General features: G+C 43.9%; 1 protein-coding gene across 1 annotated transcript; it reads right to left on the minus strand.

Annotated features, from left to right (window-relative positions):
* Positions 1–160: 160 nt before the first annotated feature.
* Positions 161–25687, minus strand: nup210 (nucleoporin 210). The gene is made up of 40 exons (XM_079273870.1): positions 25102–25687; positions 24663–24802; positions 23092–23223; positions 22349–22445; positions 22018–22168; positions 21466–21598; positions 21175–21333; positions 20372–20440; positions 20174–20280; positions 19570–19710; positions 19313–19450; positions 18954–19109; positions 17909–18107; positions 17167–17312; positions 16036–16254; positions 13776–13949; positions 13074–13266; positions 12708–12814; positions 12227–12331; positions 11620–11721; positions 11187–11315; positions 10838–10965; positions 10610–10745; positions 10448–10510; positions 9822–10001; positions 9657–9737; positions 9383–9514; positions 8969–9127; positions 8558–8649; positions 8251–8425; positions 7499–7674; positions 6392–6612; positions 5988–6124; positions 5218–5332; positions 4535–4681; positions 3310–3560; positions 3020–3224; positions 2164–2283; positions 1780–1857; positions 161–1302 (listed from the first exon to the last, which is right to left on the minus strand). Exons 1-40 carry the CDS (start codon positions 25266–25268, stop codon positions 1208–1210), a joined length of 5655 nt encoding a protein of 1884 aa, XP_079129996.1. The 5' UTR covers positions 25269–25687; the 3' UTR covers positions 161–1207.

The raw sequence follows: 25687 nt of genomic DNA on the forward strand, positions 1-25687 counted from the left end.
AAGCGAGAGTATTTTATTCAGACTGCATTTCAAGTTATTCAGAAAAAAAGAAAAAGATGCTTCCTGTCCGGCGGTGGGAAGATGTTTGATGTTTGTCAAGTGTTATTTTAACAGTTCAAGTTATAAACTTTTCCGATGAATAATCACAAGACCGGCGCTGAACGTGAGTACAAACTTTAATTAGCAAAAGGCAAGAGAATAATCACACAAGCACATGTGTCTTCATTATGTGCTGAAAACTGTTCAGATATGGTTGTAAAGCATGACAAAAAGAACAGCACAGAAACCATTTGATCATCACACTCGTCTTACAGTAAAACTGAATTTCACTCGCTAACATAAATACGATTCCTTGTTGAATACAAAAATATCACACTCTCTCTGCAGTCGGACAGTGCAGCACGAATCTCCTCCCGGAAATGTGTTCGGGTAAAAACAAAGGTGGAACAGAAACATCACATCTCAGAAGTGACACCGGGTCACATTTCCTCTGCGCTGAAGCAGCGCTGGGATAAAAGCTGAATGATGGTTCACATTCCCCAGCTGGTTCACAGTAATGAATCGAGCAGGAGCTGCATGCATTATGGCTCAAAATAAAACAGTAATGTTACGTAAAGAAATGCCCGGAACAATAATAAACCAACCTGTTCTCAGTTAGGGTTATGCACATTTGAAGGGTTCATCATCTACGAGGAGGACGGCTTTCTTTTCACATAATGTATCGGCTACAACAAAACAAAAGTATGTTTCCTGCTCAGAAAAATAAACCGCTTCAAGTCAAAGTTTTGTGTCGTACATGGACCTCCTGAGGTACCAGATTAAGTAGCACACAAGTAATGGGCGAACAAACACACAAAGCAACCTTATTTAAAGCACACACTAGTGGTTTGTTTTTTTCTCTCCAAAATATGTCGGTTAATAAACAGAGAGCAGTTTCGTATTAAAAGCAATTTCTATGGAAAACCACAAAAAAGAGACACAAATGTTTCCACACACAAAGAGAACACAGCTCCGTTAACTCAGCTCTTAACTGATCCGCTGTTCTGAAAATGAAGTTCCTTTGAAGCATCTGTACCAACGCGTGAGCACAACTGAGACTTTGCAGTCACACCCCTCAGCAGTCGCACTGAGGGACAGAGGCACATTGACAATGCACTGACGGCCTGTGGTGGTCTGTGGTGGTCTGCTTTTGAAGAATAGAGCTCCATCAGGACTTGTAGTCTGGAGAGTAGAGACGCGACCTGGGGCTGCTATTCGGTTGTATCGTGCGGTTGAAGGAATTCATTACTGGAGAGTCCAAACCTGAAAGGCAGCCACGTATAATAGAGTAATAATTAGAGCATCCGCAGCAGAAAGAGAAAATAATACAAACAAGAAATAAGTGGAGCAGTTAAGGCTGTTCAAATACACCAGAGTTTAAAAAGAGACCACTTCCACAAATGAGCAGCCTCATTAGTGACCGTGACGTAGATCTCTGCCGGAGCTCTGGCTGTAAATCGTGATATCAAACAGCACCTGCGGCAAAGACATTCACGATGTACCCCAGAGCCTTGAGGACTGATGCGATGCCTTAATTCTTTTAACATCCAAATGAGCTTTAAATAACAATGGGCGAGGCAGCAATTCATCAAAACAAATAAAAAGGTGGCGTCACAGAACTTCTCTTTACTGCTTTAAGAACAAAGCCAGATGGAGATCAAGAAATCCTCTCCCTACGCAAATCTATCTGAGGTTTCTTTATTTGCTTGACAGCCGTAGCGTCACAGTGACGTGTCCTACCTGAGACGGGGGGCGGCGTCCTCTGCATGAAGGCGGGGTGATACGCTTGTTCCCTCGGGCTGAACACAGTGTGGAGGACTGCAGGAAATAAAAATAAAAAAAACACATTTCAAAAACAAATCAAAGTGTCTGAAGAGCTCAGTATTTAAACTCTTGGGAATAACACAATTCCATCACAACTTCTAGGTGCTTCGAGTTGCGAGCGCCATGGATGAAGACAGACTTGTCATATTATGACAATACTTCATTCTTGAAGGGACTCGTTTCATTCCTTTTGTCATGAAAGACAAACTGACCAAGCAAAGTTGGAGGCATTCAGTTTCAAATATATATATAAAAGAACATGCATGAACATGCATTTCCTACAGTAGTGAGGCGACCCACCGATGATGATGATGGCTGTAGCGGCCAGCAGAGCGAACAGGGTGAAGAACATCATCTGGTAGCAGTTGATAAAGCTGTGCAGGGAGTGGCCCCCCTCAGTGAAAACAACTGGAGGAGCAGCTGCTGAGAGAGACAGACAGACGGAGAGAGAGAGAGAGCAATGGATGAGATAACAAGCCGTCAAAACCTCTTCAAAGCGCTGAGAACATACGACTCACTCGTCAATGTTTGCTGATACAGTTTTACCTGTTGTCAAAAGAACTCAACACAGAAAAATAGCTAAATTCTGAAATTACAACAATACACATATTCCCCTTTTTTCTATTTCACTTTTTAATCGAAATTCAAACAACTGGAACACACATAAGGGACATTCTTCATTTCTGATATGTGATCTGAAATCATCAGTGTGTAAGTGCAGCAGGACGTTCCTAGAATAACCAGTGGATGCCCCGGTGTCCTACTAATGTTGATATCTTTGCAAACTTAAAATGAGGAAAGAAACTAGAGAGCAATGCTGAACTCAGGACAACAAACCCTCTGAGAAGTGATGTGACAGAAGTTAGAATAGTATACCATGGATGGAAAGCTTGTGGATAAAGACTCAGTCAGGCTGTCTTACTGGAGGCACCAGGAATGATTCTTTTTCGGATCCGGCTACGTGGCTTGCATTGAAATGACTTGGGAGCGATAATGCATTACTTCAGATTTTTTCCAAACTTATTTCTGTTGAAAAAGGTGACACAGCCCGACAATCTATCCTGTGATCTCACTTACACATTCAGTATTCTTAAAGCAACGCGCCCTGAGGCTTGAGGCCCAGTGCCTTGTCATTTGCACTGAAAGGATATCTCACCGAGCTTGGCAGCGTTGGGATCAGCCACTTGGATCAAAGAGACCGGGATGACGATACTCAGGCCGCCCGAGGTGCTGCTTATGGAGACGGAGGTAGACACCGCTGCCTGAGGGTCCACGGCGCTGATGGTGTACTTTGAGAAACTGGGGAAGCCTTGGTGCACTTCACTCTCTTGGACAGCAATGTTGGGAGAAGCAGACACCACCTAAACAGGTGTGGAAAAGTGTTATACACGTACTACATATACTTCGTTCTTAGATGTTCTACCAGAAGCGATCGCTTGGCCCGACCTCCGTGTTGGACAGGGCAGCAGCGGGGCCGTAGACGGTGAGTTCAGCTGACGGGTGCAGGTTTGAGAGCAGCAGCTCCGTCTGGTCGGAGTAGAGGCCCGGCTCTATGGGCAGCCTGGCGCCGTCTTGTTCCCCGGAGAAGACGCTGCCCTCCAGGCCGGCCCTCACCAGCAGGTTGGCCATGGACATGCTGAGCACACGGGTCTGTTGGTCCGTCATTGGCTGCAAGGTTATGGAGCATGTGTAGGAGCCTGGGGCAAGAATTCACAGAGGTGGAAGAGATGACTCAAGATGAATTACGGTATTGACGTGTGCATTTGGGCAAAAAGAAACGGCAGGTAAAAGACGTTTTCTTTCTCTTTGTGCTCATGACATGTGTAATAAGGGATGTGAATCATTATCTCTTCCTGTTATTGTGCGCTACCATGAACAGAACAAATAAAACGTGTAAAAATATATGAGAATGACTCTGGATCTCAGTGCGTGATCCATAGTGTCAACGTGGACACTGTCAGGGAGGGTCATTTCACAACCAAATGCTTCCATTCGGACCTCAGTAGGATCCAGCTCAGTGGTTACAGCCTTGTACACACATACACAGTGCATCCCAGCAGAGCTAAGGCAACAACCGGGGTGAAGTGCCAAACCCCAAACACAATTAGAGCAGTGCTTTCAGGCAACAGGGAGTCTCCTCAGTTCAATACATCACCTGGACACCTTTTATAGTCTCTGCTAAACTCATTCCACGGGCAACGCAGATATCGATTCTGCTCTTGTAAATTGTGTTTTCCTGCCAGTAATGCACAGCGTACACATAAACTGTGCACCCAGGTTGGATTCCAGAGTCATTTTATTTTGGAACACTTCTAAAAAGGTCAAAAATGATGTGAATGTCCAAAAAGAAAAAAAAAGTTAAGAGGTGTACGATGTAGTTTTGAACCAATACCGTCAAAATGTACAGTCCGTGATCTAAATGTAAAAAGAAAGGACAGCCCCAGGACCAAATTAAAGCTACAGGATTGAATCCTGCTAGGACGCCCAAATCCAATCCCATCAGTGCTGCAGTAGTAAATAAAGCCCAATGCACTGGATCTGAACATGATGACATGATTCAATACTGCCAAATGATGTGCGAATGCTCACAGCCTTTACACAAATATATAAAAGACCCTCTGCTTCTTTGACCACGAATGTACTCTCTGGTCTGACTTCAGATCCGCCTCACCGATGCTGGAGTCAAAGCTGGTGTGTGCTTTGAAGACGGCATTAGCGGGGAAGTCAATCGCATCACTGGTGAAGCTGAGATGGCAGCTGACGGAGGTTTCTGGCTGCAGCTGTGAGAGAGCTTCAGTCTGGGCAGAGGAGCAGGTTCCTGCATGGTAGAGCACACCGGCATCAGACACACAGCCCTCTCTGCTTCATCATGAAATCAAGTCAACAGTTTCAGAGATTGATACCAATCTCATATCAGTCTATGAAACATGAAGCTAGCCAGCCGGTTAGCTTAGCACCAAGACTGGAGGAGGGTGGAAACCGCTAACCTGGCACGATCCAAAGGTAACAAAACACCTCTAAATCTCACTAATTAACACTTTGTATCTTGTTTGTTCGATATTCCACTTTGGTTTCTGTACAGAGTAAACAAACAAGATATATCGTGTTGAACACGGCGCTTTGGGGGGGCTGGCAGGTGGACTTTATCACCGTTGGACAGAGACAGACTAGCTGGCTCTCCCTCTTCTTCCAGTCTTTGTGCTAAGCTAAGCTAACAGGCTGAAGCGTCTTATTTATACAGACGTAAGAATCTTCTCATCTAACTCTCAGCAAGAAAGCTCATGAAGTGAATTTCCTAAAAGGCTCAACTGCTCTTTGAACACACGTTTCCCTGAAACAGAGTCGGTTCAGTACCGATGAGGTTGCTTCCGCTCCCTCTGGTCGAAAGCAGGACTTTTGTTTCCTTGCCGATCCTCACAGGCGTCGTCTGCGCCGTAGCAGCCGTCGGTGTCGCTGCTTCAACGACCACCTACAGAACCACACGGAGAGCGAAAAGAGCCAATAAATCCTCAGAGGATTCAGGTGTGTGCTCGAATTAATCACAATGCATCCACAACTAACTGTTTACATCAATCACACCAGACAGTGAAACTAAAGTAATTAAAAACAGCCGAGTGTTTAACGTGACATTACGGCTACACCCTTCATACAGTTCATTGCGTTAGAAGGCTTGTCAGCACTTTTCTGTCTGAGATAAAACACCTTGCACCAAATCACATTACGTATTATTCTGCTGATTGGAATATTCATATAGAATAGTGCGTAACATTCAGCACAGGAGCATGACCGGATAGAGCCCGTTAACCCCTTCCACACTCCATCATGTGTGAGAATCAACAGCCGTCATTAGGCAGAAACAATGCGTTACTGAAAGGTGGTGATGGATATACTACACAGCTGTTGTATTTCTGTTCTTATGACATATTGCTGGAGGACTGATGCACTGGTGGAGAAGAACAGAGATGTCGACAGTAGACAGAAAGAAACCAGAGAGGCGTGCCGTGTGCATAACTACAACACGTTTCTTGGAGCTCATTCATCACAGTCGTCATTAGAAAAAGGGAAACGGTCCGTCAGTGAAGCATGGCGGCTGAGATAGTAAGTGCAGCCTACATATAATATACCTCTCTGTAGGTCTTCAAAACACCAGGTATCTCGTAGTACACGGTAACTGTCCCAGAGTCTCTGGCTACTGCTGCACCACTTTTAGGGTCCACCTGAAGAACGCCATTTGCAGAGGAGCTCCAAGTCCCATGAACACCTGCAGGGACGGGAAGATATGTCCAGCTTTAATATAAAGAATATGCAAGCTAAAAAAACGTCAAAGATCTCTACGAAAATCTAAATGGACTTAGGATAAAGAGGTTCTTTATACTTAGAAGAAAATTCAATAAAATGCAGCACCAGAAATATTGTGATTCCACTTCATCACAGTGAACAAATAAAACATTTCACTGCATAAAGGTTGTTGAGGAAATGGTTAATTTCTGATCAATGAAACATTTACACAGATCAGCACGTCTCTCACCATCTGGGCTGGTTAACTGGGCAGTGAAGCAGACCACATCCCCCACCACCAGTCTGTGGGCCTCATCCGGGTGAATGGCGTGCCCGACAGGAAGCGGAACGTAGTCGGCCACGCCCACGTTCTCACTGTCCCACACAGCAAGAAGAGTGAGGCCCACGTTGATCGTCCTCACTGTCAGAGTGTGGTTACCGGGCCCCGCCCCCACCTGCACCAAGTCATCTCTGCAGGTCAGAACAGAGGTACAGGATCAATTATTATTCATCAACCTATCCTCCAGCACAATTCATTAAGAGACGTCAAATATGGGCTGAAGTTACTGGCGCTTCAGGAACAAAGACTACACCTAATTTCTCTGCGACACCCTCGGGCCCGTCATTTATCTCCATTTGACCCTCCGTTCGTCCTCTCGTGCTCAACCCCTCGAGTCCTCGCATCCACAACCTTCATTCATTCCCCCACTCCTCATCGGTCGCTCCAAGGAACGTATTTGCAAACACAGATAGCACTGTCATTATCAGAGAGCTTGCTATGCTATTACTATTTGGCATGCTTTGTAAAAAACTGTCTCACATATTTAGTTTAGTGGTGTTTTTTACTGCTTATTGCAAGTACAACCTCCCATATATTTATCTTTTTTCCCCTGAAGGAATGTTGCTTTTTGCTTCCGTCTCCAAAGAATCTCTTCTGAACAAATAGGGCCAAACTGCTTCCCCCTCAGACAGCAGTAAAATCCAATGGGCTCCTTGAAGAGTGGGATCTAATCACAGACCAGCCCCTTTAGTCCCACGTCTACTTTACCACTCTGACTTTTATACTTTTTACCCCAAAATTGTCTGTCAGCACCTGGAGAACAAGGCAATAGAATCAATTTATTGTGCAGACAGATGAGGGAGTCCCTCATCAGGAGGGCAGCAGTGCTCCGCCCTGCCCAACACTCGTTCATTTAGCACTCACTCGGGTGGAAACAAATCGTCCTCCCCCCCTCTGCCCGTCTAGAAGTCATGTGTCACTCATTGAGCCTCACCGTTTATGAATGGATGAATTATGAAGGTTAATAACAGAAACATACTGAGTGTTAAAGAAGCTATAGAGTGTGTGTTAACAGACCTGTTTGTGGAAAACGTGAGGTGGGAGTTGGAGCTGTGTAGGGCTTCTCCCGTGCTGGCATGAAAGTGGACAGTGAAGGTGAGCACTGTGCCCAGAGGCAAGGCTTTCAGGCTCTCCCTGGTGTGCGTGTAGAGCACCGGACTGGTACTGAAGCGCACGTAGGACACAGGCACCACCTGAGAAATGAAGGGAAGAACCAGACTCGCACTCAGTAAGTGCAGGGACAATGTCAACTGTCATTTCAAGGGTCAGTACGACTGTTAAGGCCATTGGTTTACATAGAACAGGATCGCCCAAGAACTATGCTTTTTGCCCGGAAACGTGATCGTCCTGCTCGTCTTAGTCAAATCAGAGGCTGTGCAACAGTTCAAAGTACAATTTAACTCTTTTCATCAAATTCTTAAATCATTTTACCATTATTTTTGACTTTGATGACATGTGGGGCAAACTAAGACAAATGATTGCTTAGTATTACTTTAACATACAAATATAGGATATCAGAATATGCCTTATATATTTTTGCTAGGGCAGAACATATGAAAATATAACAGAAAATGGAAGAATTCTATATAAAACTGGAAAACAAAAGAAATCATAAACATACATGTGAATGTCTCCCATATTAAGACAACTACTGTTCTCCAAACATCTATTGGTGTTCTTGAAATCGACTTCACTTTGAATACGCAGACGATACCGCTTTTAAAACCTAAAATCTGAAATGCGCTTCATGCAGCGGCTCTCAAACGGACCTTCAAAGCGAGGAGGACGGTTTGATTGACACCAAAGGACTCTTGCGAGGTGATCAGCAGAGAGGAGGTGCCAGTAAGAGAGCCAGAGAAGAGGAAGCCCTTATTATCCACTTGAGCGATGACAACCTGGTCGGGGCAATCCAGCATCCGGTAAGAGAGAGCCCCCACACCGTCCCTGTGAGACATGCAGAGACACAATGGCGTCAAGTTATGCAAAGGTTTCAGGTTATTCTGCTTCTACTTGTCGGGGGAAATCCACATGCCTTTAGAGTAGACAGACGCTACTGTGCAGGCACTTGTTACTCACCTGCTAGTTTGCAGTTTGAGGGCTGAGTTTGGAGCCATCAGTAACTCCCCAGCCTCTACTTCAGGATTAAGCATGTGTAGCTTGTCATAGACCTTGATCAAAGCAAAATGTTGAAACTTCAATTAAAAGGAGGGCTTTAATCGTTCTTTGGTGTTTAGGGACACGAGACATGTCATAGTTTAATGCAGTTTGAAGCTGGATGCATTCAGCTCCGACTAATCTGCAGTCATATCGCTTCACATAGTTAACAAAGCAGCAGGGGGACACGGTCATGTTATGCAACGCAGTCCATAACAGTGGTCTTTATGAAATATCTGCGCACACAGTATGTATACGTCTGGTGCTCAGGACACAGAGATACAATGTTTGGAGCGATGCCTGTTTTCAGGAGATGTAGCCACAGTGCTGTACCTGGATCTGGATCTCATCCTTGAGCTCCTGTAGATCCCCGACCAGCTGCCCAGCATTGGGGTCAGTAACTCTGAGCACCACCTTCAGCCCCGTGCGCCCTCTCGTTCTTCCAGTCACCCTCATGCCAAAGTTGTGCTCGGACTGCAGCGCCACGTTAGCCTGAAGGAGACAGGCGCCAAAAATAGCAGCGGCAAATTAAATAAAATGGCAACAGTGATGAGGAAGCAGGGACAAGGCAGAGGCTGACAAGGAAGCGGAGACGAGGCAGATTCTCTTTATTTTTTAATCATAATGCAATGCTGGGACAGCACATCTTAAATCAATCTGATAAAAGGATCACAGGGACAAAAATAGAATCGGTTCAGGGGCAGAAACTGCACGCCATATCAAAAGAAACAATCAAGAGCAGGGTACCTCAATGTGTCTTGGCTGGACATCCAGAATGTCTCTCTTGGTGGTGGACCAGGTGAAGGTGAGGCCAGGCACAGCATTGCCAAAGGAGAAGGGTGTTTGACTATTAGTCAGACCCATCACATATACGGGCATCTAGAAAAGGAAAAGAGAAGGCGGTCAGTGAGAACAATATTGCCCATAGAGAGAACTCAATTAACTGTCTTACAGTTAATTGCAGTGCTACTGTAAGAAGTAATTCTTTGGTTTGGGGTAATTCTTTACAAAATATTCCGACCTGTGCCTTTGTCTTCATCCTTGTGATCGGTGCTCTGATTCGAATGGCCGTCAATCGCACAACCTCAACTTCTACTTGATCCTGTGGACACATGATAATAAGCATTTTATTGTAAAATCTAACTGGGAGATGCACTAGTCCACATTACTATATCTACATATTTACCTGAGACACAACGACTAGTTTCCCAGTCTCGGCATCAACAGCCTGGACCAGTCCAGTCACAGTGACGTTACCAATGGTAGCACCCCTGACGTGGCCAATGCCATTAACAGAAGCTACGTCCTCATTGGAAATAGAGAAAAGGATATTGGACTGAGGCTGAGGGCCACCCTCAGATGTGATCTATAGAGGACGGCAGGAAGGAAAAGAAATGAGCATGACTCTTACGTGACTGATTGTGACACACTGACAGTTAAAACAGCAGCTTCCATCAACACAAGGTCTGATAATAATGTGCTGAAAGACGTTATCCTTTATGTGTTAAAAGTGCTGGTGGATATCTGACACGACTAACGTGCAGTGCATGTGTATTACTGAGTTTAATGATCAGCAGTTAGGAGGCCTCTTGGATTGATGGTACATGCTCTCAAATGAACACACAAGTTGAGGAAAATGAAAGGCGAGCTGGATGTTTAAACCAAGAGCTATTCGGCTGAAATTATCTTCCAGAAGATTTCTGCCAGGAAGCCCTTTTGGAAGACAAACCGAGGACCAGATGAACTCTTCTGGCAAGACCAACTGAGGCCAGCTGTTTCCAGACAAAGCTTAAGCATCAATATTATACATACTTGCAGCATTGCTCCAATTAACAGGGTAATTTTCCTCGGGATGAGTTTGAACGGTGGGAATACCTAAAAGTAAAAAAAACACGTTATATAAACATGTGCAACACGTATGCAAGAGTCAAACTTGGAATTGACATTTTAGAAGTTCACACTGAATTATTATACCTCAATTTGCTGAGGTGTAGATGCAATTTTTCTCCCATTTTTCTCCACTACAACAGCCGATAGAGCGGTCTGACCAATAGAAGCACCTTTCACCACGAAAACAGCTGTATCAATTTCAGTGGACTCTACTAATATTCTGCAAAAGAACAAAAACACATTTAGGATTGTACACGAAGCCCCGCAAGTTCCTACATCCTCAACCCAAACAACAGGTTTCACAATACTTACTTGAGAGAGACGATTGCAGAAGCTGCCTTGAGTTTAAGATTCATGAAACGGAAATAGCTGGCTGGGAAGGGCTTCTTATTGTCGTCCAAGACTCTGACATAAGCTTTCACAGATTTGCCAATCTCCACCTGTAATACAGACGAATGGCATCATCCATTAGGGAAATAGTCCTTTTGGTTCACAGGCGGGGCAAAGCTAATGATGCTAACTCAAGACAGGCTTTTATGAAAATTGGGAAGGGATGTGCTAGAAGCAGACGACCATCGTGTTTAGACATCATTTTAGGAATGTGCGATGCTGATAAGAGGGATCGTCTAATCCAGCTGTGGAAACGGGCCCTGAAACTCACCTTGTCAACGACTCTCACGTAAACCTCCAGGATGTCAGAAACGTGCACTGTGGCTTTGGCAGGTGCTGGAAATGCCAGACAAAGGTCATGAACCATCACCGTCACCTCCCCTGGGTGTACGGGAGAGACCTGGATACACACAGCAAATCAAAGGGATCATTCAACTCACAATCAATGGAGACGTTTTGAGTAGTGGTGCACTTTAATCCATAATCCCGATTGGTTTATGGATGGCTGACGGGGTAACGGTACTTTGAAAATGTGAGGCTTACAGTGTGGGCTGTGTGCAGACCTGGGGTTTAAAGTGAACCACTGTTTAAAAAAAGAAAAGCTTTACAATAAAGAATGAATAGATTAGCATGCTCATCCCAGCGGAAATTGACCAGAAATGTCACGGCCCTTTGCAACCCTGGTCCAGATGTTGGCGTCTTACCTGAGCCGTCCGTTGGGCCTCCTGGAATACCACGTTCGCTATCCCTTTAACACTGGTGTTGACAAAAAAGTGCCCGGATCCTTCTCGCAGGGCCAAGTTCGCCTGCAAAACAAAACACAACGAATTCCTTGTGACAAAGCAGGAAATCATTTGGAGACTAAAATGATTTGATGTTGTTGGGAGATTCAGAACACCGGCCCAGTTCATTTCTTTTTCCTGACAGCCATGGCCTTGCATGAGACATCAAAGGGGACCTCTGACCACACTCGCTCTTTAAAATCCTCTTACACAGGTCACTGGCCGTTATTTAACCCCCACACCTGCCAAACACAGCTCCTATATCACACAGGATTAGGAGAGGGAGGCCCACTGAGGGAGGCGGGACATAAGACTCCACGGTGCCCGGAGCAATGATTACCAACGTTTGGATCCATTCAGTTGTGATTCAATGAATTTCCATTTCTGCTCGGCTTGATTAAAAGAGTAAATAATAAACTTCACGATGAACTATCAAATGCAGTTGTACCTTCAGTAAAACAAGCCCAGGTCTCCGTCAGTTTTTACGCTTGCAGGGGTAAAGAGATGCATTGATCAATGTGTCCCTTACCCGCACATCTGGGTGGTTGTATATGGTAACTATTTGAGGAGAAACAGTCACATCTTCAACCAATAGGAGCTCCAGAGTGGCTGAGACAGGCGTCAAGGTGTCATACTGTACAGAAGAAGGAGGGTTGAAAATGAATTAGTGTTATGGTCACAAATGTAAATATTATACCAACATACAATACAGTACGCTGCTTTTGTCAGATTATGAAGGCAAATCTGTGTATGAATGGAAAAAGGAAGTAAGATGAAGCCGGAGCAAATCAAAAGAAGCTTAATTATCACTTGTAGACGCATGTTTATCTCTTTCACAGTCACATCTTCAGTCAATCAAAACAAAACTCGCCCGACATTCATCTGACTGAGAGCAAAATGTTCACAGATCAACAGAACATTATACAGATATTTTGAGTAACGTTCAGCTGCTTCTGCTTTTTAGAGGGAATGAGACACTGTGTCATCATCTTAGTGGTGGAGTGACTTACTGGACTGGCTACTTTGGCTGCTGCGAGATGTAAAACCTGGTAACCCAGAGCTGTCACCGTGATGGCAGCAATGCCAGTTTGATGATGGACAAGAACCGTCTGTCGCCCTGCCACGGATAACAAACAAAACAGCAATTAAAACACACAAGAATCCAAACATTTTGTCATCACTAATCTATAGAAACAGACAGCAAAGACAAAAAAAAATGTATTCCCAGTAGTAAGTGAATGCATCGTTGCCCGTCTGCCCCCGCTGTCTTAGAATGAAATCCTGCCTCAGCTTTCTCTCCGGCCTTTGCCTCATTACTTTCCTAAATGTCTAAACAAAAGACTTAAGTTTAGCAGACAAAACCCACGATGCTTTACCGTGAAGCTTCATCTGTTTGTTGTCATCCTCGAACAGCTGTAGCTCCATGGGTAAAGTCGGTTCAATACTGGCCAGCGACACCATGGTCGATTCCCACAAAATGCTCAGAGAGCTGAAGTTGTCGAACCTCCTTCCTTGTTGATCAAAAGCAGCCAAGTCCAAAATGGGATTACGGTAATTTGAAACAGGTACCTAGAAAAAAGGTGGCGTGATCAAAACAGTCTCCAAACATTCAGCTTCCATTCCAAAAAACACATTCATAATCACTCTCATCATTGAGTTCTTCCCAACAATCTTACAGGAGCTTAGGTGTGTTCGTATTTTTTAAGTTCTTCAATGTACACTAAAGTGTTCAACAACACAAAGGCTCCGTAGTCTAAACCGAGACAGCAAACTTTATTCCTCATTTCAACATCGACAAAGGCAGCGCAGCACAGATCCACTCCTTCCGTCATTACCTTTCACAATAAAAGCCCTGGACATATACTCCGTTCCACAGAGTGTTTACATTTCACTAAAAGGAAACTCAATAAAATAGCTTACAGTAGCTTAGGCTTTATACAACAGTTTAGCTCAGATAGATCTGCTCTGGGTCAATAGGATAGTTGGTCCTCTGCCTGCGTTAATCAATTCAATCCTGATTGAACTCACTAATCATAATGTGAAGCGAGTTGACCCCCGTGAAGGGACCGCATACACACCACTTGTTTGTTCTGCTGCAGCAGCGGGCAGGTCAGGTCCAGCTGTGGGCTGGAATAAACTGGGACCAGGGTGAGGCGAGACGGAGGGGCGCACACGAACTTCACCACCGCCAGCTCCACGGCAGGATAAGGGTTGGTCACACTGGCCTTGTTTCCCACCATCACCTCCAGCACCTGAAGAAAAACAAGACGACAACTAAATACCACAGTCGGAACTATTGGGAGCCATCACAGTAATTATTATAGTACTTCAAGCTATTGCATTTATTATCAAGGTGTAGGAAGTGTCAAGAAGAGTTGAGATCCCAGAGAAACTGCCTTAAATGAGGGAATATATGTTGGTATGTAAATTAGGCTAAAGGGACACAAAGCTTATAATTATGAGTGAACAGATGAAATCTAATAATCATTATAAAGTTAGTGTGTGTTAGCTAACAAATGTGGAGTGATTTCACAAATGTAAAACATAACGTATGTGTAATCGGAGTAGAGTGCAGGCTGTGTGTGCGGGGAAATGAGAAAAGAGGACGTAAGCGTCAAGGGAAATAACGACGGTTGAGTAAAGGGGAAGTGAAGGAGCAGAGATGTTCGGATCGGAAGACCAGGCCTACGAAAGGCAAGGTGTTTCCACACCGCCACCTCAAAAGCACACACACATAATGATGAAGAATGGGTCAGGTGCCGAGTGAGGAGAAGGGGGGGGGGTCAAGATAACCCAAAGGTATTATAAAAGAAGCGACTCGCAAACGGCCAGTGGGATAACGTCGTAAGAGCCACCCTAGTGCTCCACCGGAGAAGACCCTGGACTTCGCTCGACAGACGCATCGGTGGACTTCGTCAATGCTCAAGAAAGAAGCAAGAAGAAGACGGCCCTTCGTGAGCAAAGATTGAAAGACGGAGAATCACCTATCCCCCCTACTCAACTTTAACAACTGGACACCGAAAGAACCACAGCCGCCCTAGAGACTTTGTACTGAGCCTCGAGGATCGCTGAACGGACTTCGTTTGCCGCGCAGGAAGGAGCGAGGAGGGTCTGGGCACACCCTCGCCCCTGACAACTCCAAAAAAGAACTTTTCATCGCACCTTTGAAATCCAGCTCCAACCGAGCGGACTCGGCATCAAAACAAATGAGTATAATCAGAGAATTGAAGGTATGGAATCATGTGTAGTGTTAGTATTTTATGTGAGCTGTAGCGTTGCCCCTGCTAAATAAATATAACCTGCAATAAATATCTAATCTGCATTTAAAGTAAATTTCTCAAGTGCATTCATTTTGCTTAAGTAGTAAATGTTCCTCGTGGCAGTAAAAGGTTAAATCTATTGTACGTCTAACAACTGAGTTCTGAATGGTTATCCTAGAGACCGATCCACTTAACAATCCCTTACGGTTTTAGATGTAATCCTAGCCGTTTAAAACCTAACCTGACAATTCACCAAGAGCCCGGATCCAGAAGAGGAAAGCTGCCATAACTTAACATAACATAAGCCCGGCCAGGGCGGCCCCTCGGCTGAGCGCACGTTACCGGAGGAAGCAGGGTAGCTGTCAGGAGTAACGGTCGTTAGCAGAGCCCGGCGAGTTTCCTCGCAAGAACACCAGCTCGCCAATCTTTTAATAGAGAGCCGAGTAAGTAGGTAGCCCCGTATCGGGCCAGAGAACCCCCGGATCTCACATTATGAAATCTAACCGTGCAATTTAGGTGTAGCCTGAAGCTTATTATACCCAAAAGGTTTACAAAAACAAAGGTCCAAACATTTCACACAAAATAATAAATCACAGCTTTTTTCTTTTCTTTTTTTTTTTAATAAACCGGCGTTATGTCCAAAGTCAACCACTTACTTTGAATTCCTTGTTTTAAACAAACCAATTCCCCTAAATTCATACTTGCTCTCTCTAATTTCAAACAATCTCTGAATGCAGTTAGGAAGCAAATGTTTTTGTGTTTTGTATATTATAAACTAGATCACAATATCTTAAAGCGTGCAGATTTCGCTCTTAACTTTTCTTTTCTGTGTCTGTGTGTGCACACGACCCAGAAGTCTCATACCCTGTTATTCGGATCGGCATGGCGTTCACCTACGCTAATTAGGATCAACTGGCTCAAGCCTTCAATTCATGGGAACGATTGTATTCATCATTATAACACACGTTAGAACAATTCTGCGGTTTAAGATCATGTCGTTCGGACAATTGTCATAAACAAGAACAGACGTAGGGAGATTTTGGTGAGTGAGGCCCAATATGGTTTCATCAGATCTCACCTGCTCTCCCAGGGCCCTGCAGGTCGCTCTGACCCAGTGCTGGTTATAGTTGTGAGATGAGGGACCGGTCGGAGTCAGGCTCACGCTGGCCTCATCCTCTGCGCTCAAGTTACAGAAGAACTTTGAGGGCTCTAAAACCCACGGCCGGGGCCCGCCCTCAAACAGCATGTCTTTAGAAGATCCCAGAGTCACCACGGCCACAGACACGGGGTCGATCGCCTGCCAAACAACATTGTCTTATTGTGAAACATTGGAGCAGGACACTTTCGGGAAGAAATGCTTTTACAAATGTCAACAGATTTGGGGGATCAAAATGTAAAAATGCAGAAAATAGATGTGCAAAATGTCACAGTCCAGGGAAAGATATCTTCGTCAAAAAAGGGAAGCAGGTATTTATGTATATCTGCTTGGACATTCTAGTGTTAAAAGGAACTTAATTAGGGAAATGTTCAGCTGAAATCCACAGGATTTCAAAGAGAAGAATCTAAATTGGGTCAACCTTTAGCTGCCAAGGCAAACAAGTGAAGAAACTAAAATGTCTGCACTATTTTAAAGAATACTTCTCACTCCCATGATGAAAACATGAGCTCAACAGTGGTGCATCAAACGGCATGTTACTGCACTGATAACCTGAATATAATATGCATGAAGGGGTGGTTCAGGAGGGACAGAACGCTTCATGACAGAAGATCTGGTCAACTCATCATAATACACATCATCAGTACCACAACAGTGTGTACAATGCTTAATTAAAATGCAAAGAGGAAACCCAGGAGGAGGAGATGTTTAATACCGGCTGATCATGGCATTCCTGCCTTGATTGTAAGGCGAGTCTGTGTGTATGAATGTGCATGAGTGAGTTTATTTCCTTCAAAGAGAAAAAGCTAATTGGTGCTTTGAGGTGAGTTGAAAGAATAAAAGCAAACCACAACAAAGACTTCAGGTAAAGTTTAAGATAATTACACCCCGCAGACTGGACAAAAAGAAAAAGTCTGAAGTGTTTTATTGAATAAACAACCAAAAAACTATCCACAACGAAATTAATTCTGGAGGCCTTGAGAAATATGCAATAAGAGAGCAAAATGATTTGTTTTAAAAGTTCAAGGTAAGCAAATAAACTGTTGGACTCACTCTGAGAGGAAGATAGGCAGCGATGGTGATCTTGACACTGAGATGAACGTTGCCGTGGGTGTAGCTCACAGTGAGTACGGTGTACCCAGGGGCCAGGGCCTTGGCTCTCACCCCACTGCAGTGCTCCTGGCCGGGAGCCAGCCGCCCTGGATCAGGACAATGAGGGTCGGAGGAAGCCAGTGAGTGAGCAAGAATGCATTATGACAATGTACGAATAGCTGCAATAGTTCACTCAGGTGTACTCATTTGTCTTCTCTTCTTAAACCACACTGGAGTACAGAGAAGTATTGTTATATGTGCCAGCCCACGCTTCTGATTAATAATACAAGATTCCAAAATGAAAAACTGTAAATCTTGGTAACAGAAGAAAGAGATAAAACGTTCCAATGACAATCTGAAAGCCATGAAATCTTTAAACATTTCAGAGGGAGATGGAGAGGATAGTGCACATATAGTTTAGGTTTGTTCGGGTAACCGATTAATACAGATTTGTATTCAACACATGCATGTTCAATTGGCCACAGGAGTCGTGATCAGTCATAACTCACATTGATTAACACTAAACAGAGTGATCAATGAATGAGTGCCCTGAATGAGCATCCATTGGTTAGTGACCTTAACTAAACGCAAATCCATAATTACAATCCAGGAGTGAATTCACCCACGACACGGGACGACAGCAGACCAGCTGCTGAGAATACCGCGTTCGTGAAAATGGCCGCGTCAGATCAGCCGCACTCACCGTGTAGCAGTTGGAAGACGCCGTGGTTCTCCTCCTCAACATGCAGGTCGAATTGGGAGCAGTCGCTCAACATGACCCGCTCCTTCTCCACCTCCCCCAGGAGGCCGAAAATCCTGAGGGGCAGGTCCAGAACCAGGCCCACCCGGGCCTCGACTGGGCAAGGAGCGAAGTCCATGGCGACGGGCTCGACCACATACACCTGAGGGAAGAAGAGGGACGAGAGCGATTTAGATGGAGGGCTGGGAATGAGAGTCACGCTGTGAGACTGCGCTGTACTTTTATAGCCGCACAGTTCAGTTAGATAATTACACGTCACATGTTTATGTTTTCATGATGAATAATAATGCACTCCAGAGATTGCATTGTGATTTCAAATTGCCTGAATGACTTCCATTAGATAGGACGATATTAAAATGAACGACGGAAGAAGTAGAGCAATCATTTTTGGAAAAAAATTGCAGCAACAACTACAGTGAAATATAACGGACAAGTCCAAACGTGGAGAGTTGTTCAAGTTTACCTGAGTTGTAACGTTGAAATTGTTTTGTTTTCAAAACGTGAATAAAACTATGTTGCTTTGACACACATGTAAAACCCAATGATGCCAAACAAGCAGGTACATGTTTGGTAAGAGGAGCATCTTTCAAGGTAAGCAATGCTTTTGAAATTAAGAAACAAAGTCCACAACACCTGATAGAAGCTTAAGTTGCCACAATATGCAAGTCAATAGCATAAAGCTTTAGAAAAAAACAACCTAAAAACTAAATAAATCCCGTGGACCTATTTTTGTAGTAATCACTGAAAGTGTGAATGTTTAATCTTAAATATTTATAAGTGGATTGTGTGATGGATGAACACTTCACTCAAACTACTGTGCGTTAAGGTGCTGATGTGCAGTTTTGTTTCCTGAAAGTTCGACACTTATCATGAACTATAAAACTATAAAAACCAGTGATCAAAGTAATCAGGATTATTATACGGCCATATTAGTATCATTAACAGGTGTGTTGTTTCACAATGTGACAGTTTTTCCAGGACAACTTACCTTCATCTGGCCAAAGTGAAGCGCGTTGCGTAGATCATGAGCATAAACGACACTGACGCCGATGTCGCTCACTGTTGTCATCACTCCTTTCACGGTCACTGTGGCAACAGCTGTGCTGGAGGAAGACCAGCTGAAATTTCCACTTCCTCCTGTCGCCTGCCACAAGCACCAGGGAAGAGAAGTCATCACATGCACCAGAAATACACCTCTCAGTGGTAAAAATCATTCATTTAGAGCTTTATGGCAAAGTATGAATAAGAACAGTAGCTAAAAACAAATTAAAAAAGGTGTCATGTGCTCAACGACAGATTAAAACCCCATTCAGGCACCAAGTTTTCATCCTGAAAAGGACTAATTACCTGTATTGTGTACTGATAAGCTCCAACCTTGGGCTGCCACGGAAATGTCAGAATACTGGGACTAAGAACTATAGGGTTGTAGATTTCTACATCCTGTTCATTGTGGACCGGGTTGGCGAGAGCATGGATCCTTCCAGTCTGAAACGGAGCAGAGGCCAACAGGAAATGATCAAGAAAAGAAGGGGCAGGAGGTAACCGGAATAATGACGCTCCAGCTCATGCAGACTGAAAAAGGTCAACGCTCCAAGTAAACTCACTTCATCCACAACAGCTTTGAGGGTTGCATCGATCAGAGTCAGGCCTTCTTTGAGCGCTCTGACCCGATGATACGACCCATTCACAGAAGACTCCAGGAGCTCCAGGTACTCGGGGGGGAAACCGGTGTCAATACGGACATTCTGCAGAAAATCAAAGACGCGGGTTATTAAACTACCTTTGTAGGACTCGAGAATAGAAGCAGGGCGTCAAAACTTTTACAGACTCGGGAGATATTTCTTAATGTCTGTCAAGATTTTGATTTGTTCATACTCCAATGGTGACAGCTCTCTCATCACAGTTTTGAAATATTAGCTAATAAAACTCATAGGTTGACAAAAGAAGGCTCAAAGTGCACTAAATCTCTCTTTTCTAATGTCTCCCAGATGTGTTTCAAAGACGTTAGTTTCCCACTATATAGGAACTAGGAAGCTCCTATTCAAAACAACTCTGTTATCTGAGCAATGCCACTGATAAAAACAAACCAGACTTTATCTCAGGTGAACACTCGTTTGACATTTACAATCACGGTGAAATACAGCATGCATACAGATGTACAATTAAATGATATAAAACACACCAGTGACTTAACGGAAGCACACTTACATCAGACACGTGAATTTTGTTGCCGGATTTATCAAAGACTTCGATGAGGGCATCATAAACTCTGCCTGTCTCCAGAACCCAGCTGTCTCCTGGATGAATTTTGAAACCTAAAAGTGAAATTACAATGAAAACAGAGGTTAGCTACGACACTATGAAATACTTCAATCATGTTTTCAATAGTAAGAGGCAGGAACAGACCTAGGTAGCCTGGTTCAACCACGTACAGAGTGCTGTTGGGCAGGCGAGACACTCCTTGCATCCGAAGGCCTGAGTGGATGCTGCTAAGGAAAGTTAGCATTGGACCACTGACAATGGCGGCTCTAAGCTTCTTGACTTCCGACAAATGCAGAATACTTCTCTTAGTACTTCTCCATTTCCACACAGATAAAAAAACAAGATTCGCTAGTAAGTACAGGACATTATTCACATTATACTGCCCCTCACATTTAGTTTACTTCAGCTTCGAACGCAACTGTATTCGTTCTTCCAGTAGCGTTGTAATCAATGAATGCTATTTGGGAAAATGCAGCAGCTACACCGCTACAAGGAACCAAAGCGACCAACCAACCTGTCCGTCAGCTGGCTGGCTATCGCCAATATCTAATTCTTGATTTTTTTTCTTTTTAATACCCCATGGTCAAACATGCAGGGCAGTGAGAGTAATTACAAAACCACTGTTGACGTTCTTTTTGTATGCCGACCAGCTCCTCACAGCTCCAAAAAAATCAGTGTAAATTTACAAATAGGTCTTATTTGGATAAACTAATCACATATTGGGAATCTAAACAGTTACTTTCTCACCTTAAAAATGATTCAAATCAAATAAACAGTTTTTGGCAAATAAAAAAGGAAAACGCGTTCAGCAAAGTAATCGCACTTCCGCTCTCAAACGGAAGTAAGATTATAAAATGAAGCAAAGAGGAAGCAGCCTGGTTCAGGCACAGAAGAAGGTGAATAGCATCACAATAACAGCTACAGAGTGAGACTTGTCAGAAGGATACTCTTGTGATCCAGCAACACGTTGATGTGTCCAAGCTGAATTGCTGTAACTGTGGAGATGCTTTGATCCAGACTGGCCACAGCAACGCCTGGGTTTCCATCAGTGCCAATCACACTGTTCTGAACGTGCAGTTCATACTGATCACAAGGCATCGAGAGCTCTGGACAAACACAACACGGGAATTAAACTGGTGCTCGAACGTTACCGGCTGCGAGTTTGCTTCAGAAACGGTACAGTAGCTGTGGTAAAAGTCAAAATAATGGATTTAACTCCTCGGGAAACTGAGCCGGACCTGTGATCGTGCCCTGTCGTATCTTCAGGACTTTGTATCGGATGGAAGTTCCCGCCAGCAGGTAGACGTCATACGCAGGACTCAGCAGGATGTTCTCTAAAATCAAGAGTCTCACTTCTGCGGCGCCCACATCCTGTGGCACATTTACCATCGTTACAGAACAACAGCGCTTCAGCTTCCCGCCTCAACAAACCACAGCACGCTGGCAGCAGTGTTCAATAATTTAAATATATGAATCAAACATATACATTTAAAAATAGCAAGTGGCTCTTGGTTATTTCTTCAACATTCTATATAATATTGCTACAAATTACCTTTTCTTATCGGGATAATTTCTCAGGTAAAAAGTTAGCTTGATGACAACAATGGAGGCTAAAACTACTGCCGTGACATCATACATAAGGAAGGACTCATTACTAGCATGCAATATTTTGCTAATTTAGACACCCGCTTGTCAGTAGTAGCTGTCACAGAGAGAGGGCACAAGCGAACTCATGACTGTGGAAATAAAGTGGATTATTTAAACAGTCAAGACATGCATCTTTTGCTTACCTTATACAATGACTCTTCTATTTTGGCCTTCAATTTAGCGTGTCCCGTTTTCTGTCCCGACACCAAAATAATATCGCCCTGTTTCCCGACACGCTCCATTTCAGATATGTGTCCAGGGGGTGTGTAGGTGGACTCTGAGAATTTAAGTACCCTTCAGTAGAGAAAAGAGACGCATCAGGAAATACGTTTGAGAATCAACTCAGTATGGCACCTCGCATCTGGCCTCAAAAGTGATTTGATTTCAGAGAAAGAGGATCAAAGAAGTATCATCACACTACTTATCGGTGGCGTTTGAATGCAGTATTAAGACGGGGGCGGGGGAGGAGCCTACCGTAATGAATTGTAAGAGTCAGAGAATCCATTCACATCTACATCTTTCACTAAGGTCCAGTCAAACACCAGACCAGCAAGGGTGCTGAAGGTGTTTCCTGCAACATAAAAAAAGGAAAGTGTCAGACCTGCTGTTTCTTTAACTCACAACTTTAAATCCAAACACACGTGAGCTTTGGTGAGGCGCACATCATCTTTGCATAGACCTTTCCACTTGTGCTATGTGACCGAGGTCACTATACTTGAATGTATAATGGGTCGGGAGCACAATTGTCTGAGAGCTCCTGGCAGTCGAATTAGCTGCGACGAAACCAAAAGGCATTTCATTACAGGATACTTGCCGTCCTTTTTGCAATCGACTCCATCTGAAGAATCCCGAATGCACTTTTGGGCCGAAGCACACTAAAACACAACAACAGGCCACGGAGCCATCATCAGAAAGAGTCGGGCTGTAGCTGCAGCTCATTAAACTAAGTGTGTCTGCCTTAAATGGAACCAGTCGGACAGAACTAACACAGCCACCTCACAGTAGCAGCCAGGAGCCGGCTCAGTCATTTCTCTGAGAAGTCTTTGGAGCAGCAGGTAAACAACACAGCATGGACGTGTTGCAACAGCAACACGGAGTAGTATTGCAGGTACTGATGTAAATTATTCTTAATAGCCTGAGGGTGATATCTATCAATACCATCAGCAGCAGCATATAATGACAACCACTTCGTCCTGTGACGAGTCAGCATATGTCACCTTCAGAGTCCAGTGCATGGATTTTGAGTGCCAGTGGCGAGTCCTCGAGGTGCAGCTCTCTGGTGGTCGACACTATCTGGATATCACTGATGATGTCGACAATGGCGTCACACCGCAGTACATGTCCTGTAACTGCAAATGAATGGGGGGGGGGGGGGGGGGGGGCAAAGCATCATATACAGAACACAGACTGTATTTGTCACCAAACCAAGAAATTCTCAAAAATAAATGACTTAGTGGTTAAAAGGAATACTGATTTTAAAAAAAGGAGGAAAAGTAATTGTTGTTGAGGTAAAGGCAACGGAGAGCGGGAGCTTTGAAGCATCCTCTGCTTCGGGCACAACGCTCTACAGTTAACAGTCCAAATCAAATCTTGTGGCTCTTCTGGTCGGCTAAGTGGGCTGTTGCATGAGCGATAGATTATATCAGACGACATTTTGGTTAACCTCTAAACCGGTGGAGCGAGTTAGGCCACATTCAAAGTCAGCGATTGTGATCTGAACAGATAGTCTTGCTTTGTCTAGTTTATTTACTAAGAGACATATAACATGTACAGGCCAATGTGTCTGATTTTCCTGATTCCAAAGTAAATGCTCACAACTGCCATCGATGACTGGCCAACAGTGCCACAGGCAACAGATGACATCCAGCATTACACAATAGAGAGGAAGGAAGAATGAAAAAAAGTGTTGTGCAACAGAATGACCATTAGAATTCCTACTCTGAAGGGAATAGAGCACAGACACATATCACACCGTATACTTAAATGTTATACCCTACATACTGTACCACGTTCGTTGGCTTTACCTACAGTACTACTAGCTTTTATTAATCCTTTATGTATTCTTGTAAAACACTTAACAGACTAGGCTTATGCGATGCTGCTCACGGCCTTCATTTTCATCTCAACTACACACCTGCAAAGGTTCATGACTGCATCTTACACGGTTGTGACGCTAGTGCGTTGACAAAATCTGTCCACAGACAAACAGACATATGAGCACCTGGCAAAGTACTCAAAACCACGACACACACAGACATACAAGGTGAAAGCCATACCTGCCATATACATTATATATATATATATATATATTATTATATAGAGGAGAGTACTGCCGTGCACGCCCTATATGCAATAATAAACCACAACAATTTGTGGTAGTGATCGTTCATCAAAATTTGATATAGAGCATTTTATTAGTACTGATCTAAGTGCACCATTGACTTCAGATGCTCTGCTTTTGCACCATCTTCATCATAGCGCAAAACAGGCATTTTTCAAAGAGCAACTCAACTGAGCACTGTGCATTCTCAGCATAACAAAAACACGAAAACCTGAACATGACAAAATCATTTTCCAGTGTATTTCCACTTAGGGACCTAGCATACACGCATGTCTGGAAATATTTCTGTCCACCTTTAATCTATATCCCCGTGTGTGTTTCTCCACTGATCCATTTACATTTAAAAAAGGGGAACTTACAAAACATACAGCTGGACCAAATATGCACAAATAGATTCCCTAACTCTTGAGGTAGCTACTTGTGTTTACTAAGCAACCATGTATTTACCAACATCTTCAGCCAGAATGATGCTGGTCAGTCTGGAGGGATGGGTGGAGAGAGCCTGGAGAACAGCTCTCCGGGAGCAGCCTCTGCCGCTCTCTTCATCCACAGCCTGGATGCTGGCTACCTCTGGTCTGGTGGAAGACCTGGATGAATACGACCAGAACAAATATATATATGTAGGTTATGCAAATAAGTGGAGTAGCAGTATGGCTCTTGGAGGGTTTCAGCTTTACTGTAAACATGGAAGTGTAAAAGGTGAACACAAGAACAGCTAAGAGAAAGAAATCCAGGGTTAAGTTGTTTTAGCACACAGAGCCATGATCTGTGTAGTAACGTTATACTGTTTAAGTGTGCCATGTGGCCTCACATAGTCCGTGTAATATGACACTACTCCACAAAGCATGGCCTCAGCTCACCCTCCTCAGTTTAATGTTCCACTCACCATCTGTAGCAACCTTCAGTCGTTTCCAACGTGAAGTTAATTCTTGTACTTCTGGCGAGCGGTAGCAGCACTTTGGGAATATTTAGTTTCGAGGAACAGTTAACTTGAATTACAGTTATTATTAATAACAGCAAAGCCGACAACGCCGATAGTTTTATCGAAATCATTTCCGTTTCATGAGATAAGCGGAGATTTATTTGGCAGCGATTTTAACGGACGAATGAATGAATGAACGCTGAGTGTATCTACTAGCTAAACTTCTTCCTCCGTCATATTAAGTACGATGTTAGTGCAGTAGGTGTGGGTTTGTGGCTCTGAGACAGCTAACATCGCTACTGAAGCTATTTCAAACACACGCTGTTGGCTTCCTGCTCAGTTTCGGTTTGTGTCCGTCGATAACGGACAGGAGGCACATGCCGATAACAGTTAACGTTAAGCTAACGTTACAACGTTCCTCAGTCCTCCCAATGCAGCTCCTTCCGCTTTGTTCATCCACGAAGAAACAAACAGCGACAGTCCCCAAGTTGTATATGACTGTAAACAGTTAGCAAACAATCACTTAAATATATATATATACACATACAAA

This window comes from Melanostigma gelatinosum (genome assembly GCF_949748355.1).
Source record: "Melanostigma gelatinosum genome assembly, chromosome: 8".
Lineage (NCBI taxonomy): Eukaryota > Metazoa > Chordata > Actinopteri > Perciformes > Zoarcidae > Melanostigma > Melanostigma gelatinosum.

What these genes read in the sequence shown, in the direction of transcription:
- nup210 (XM_079273870.1), bottom strand. Translation starts at nt 25,268, where the DNA reads ATGATTTCGATAAAACTATCGGCGTTGTCGGCTTTGCTGTTATTAATA. An exon ending in GGTTGAACCAGGCTACCTAG is followed by an intron (nt 20,281 to 20,371) that starts GTCTGTTCCTGC and finishes TTTCACTTTTAG; the next exon opens with GTTTCAAAATTCATCCAGGA. An exon ending in TCCAGCCAAGACACATTGAG is followed by an intron (nt 9,128 to 9,382) that starts GTACCCTGCTCT and finishes TGTCTCCTTCAG; the next exon opens with GCTAACGTGGCGCTGCAGTC.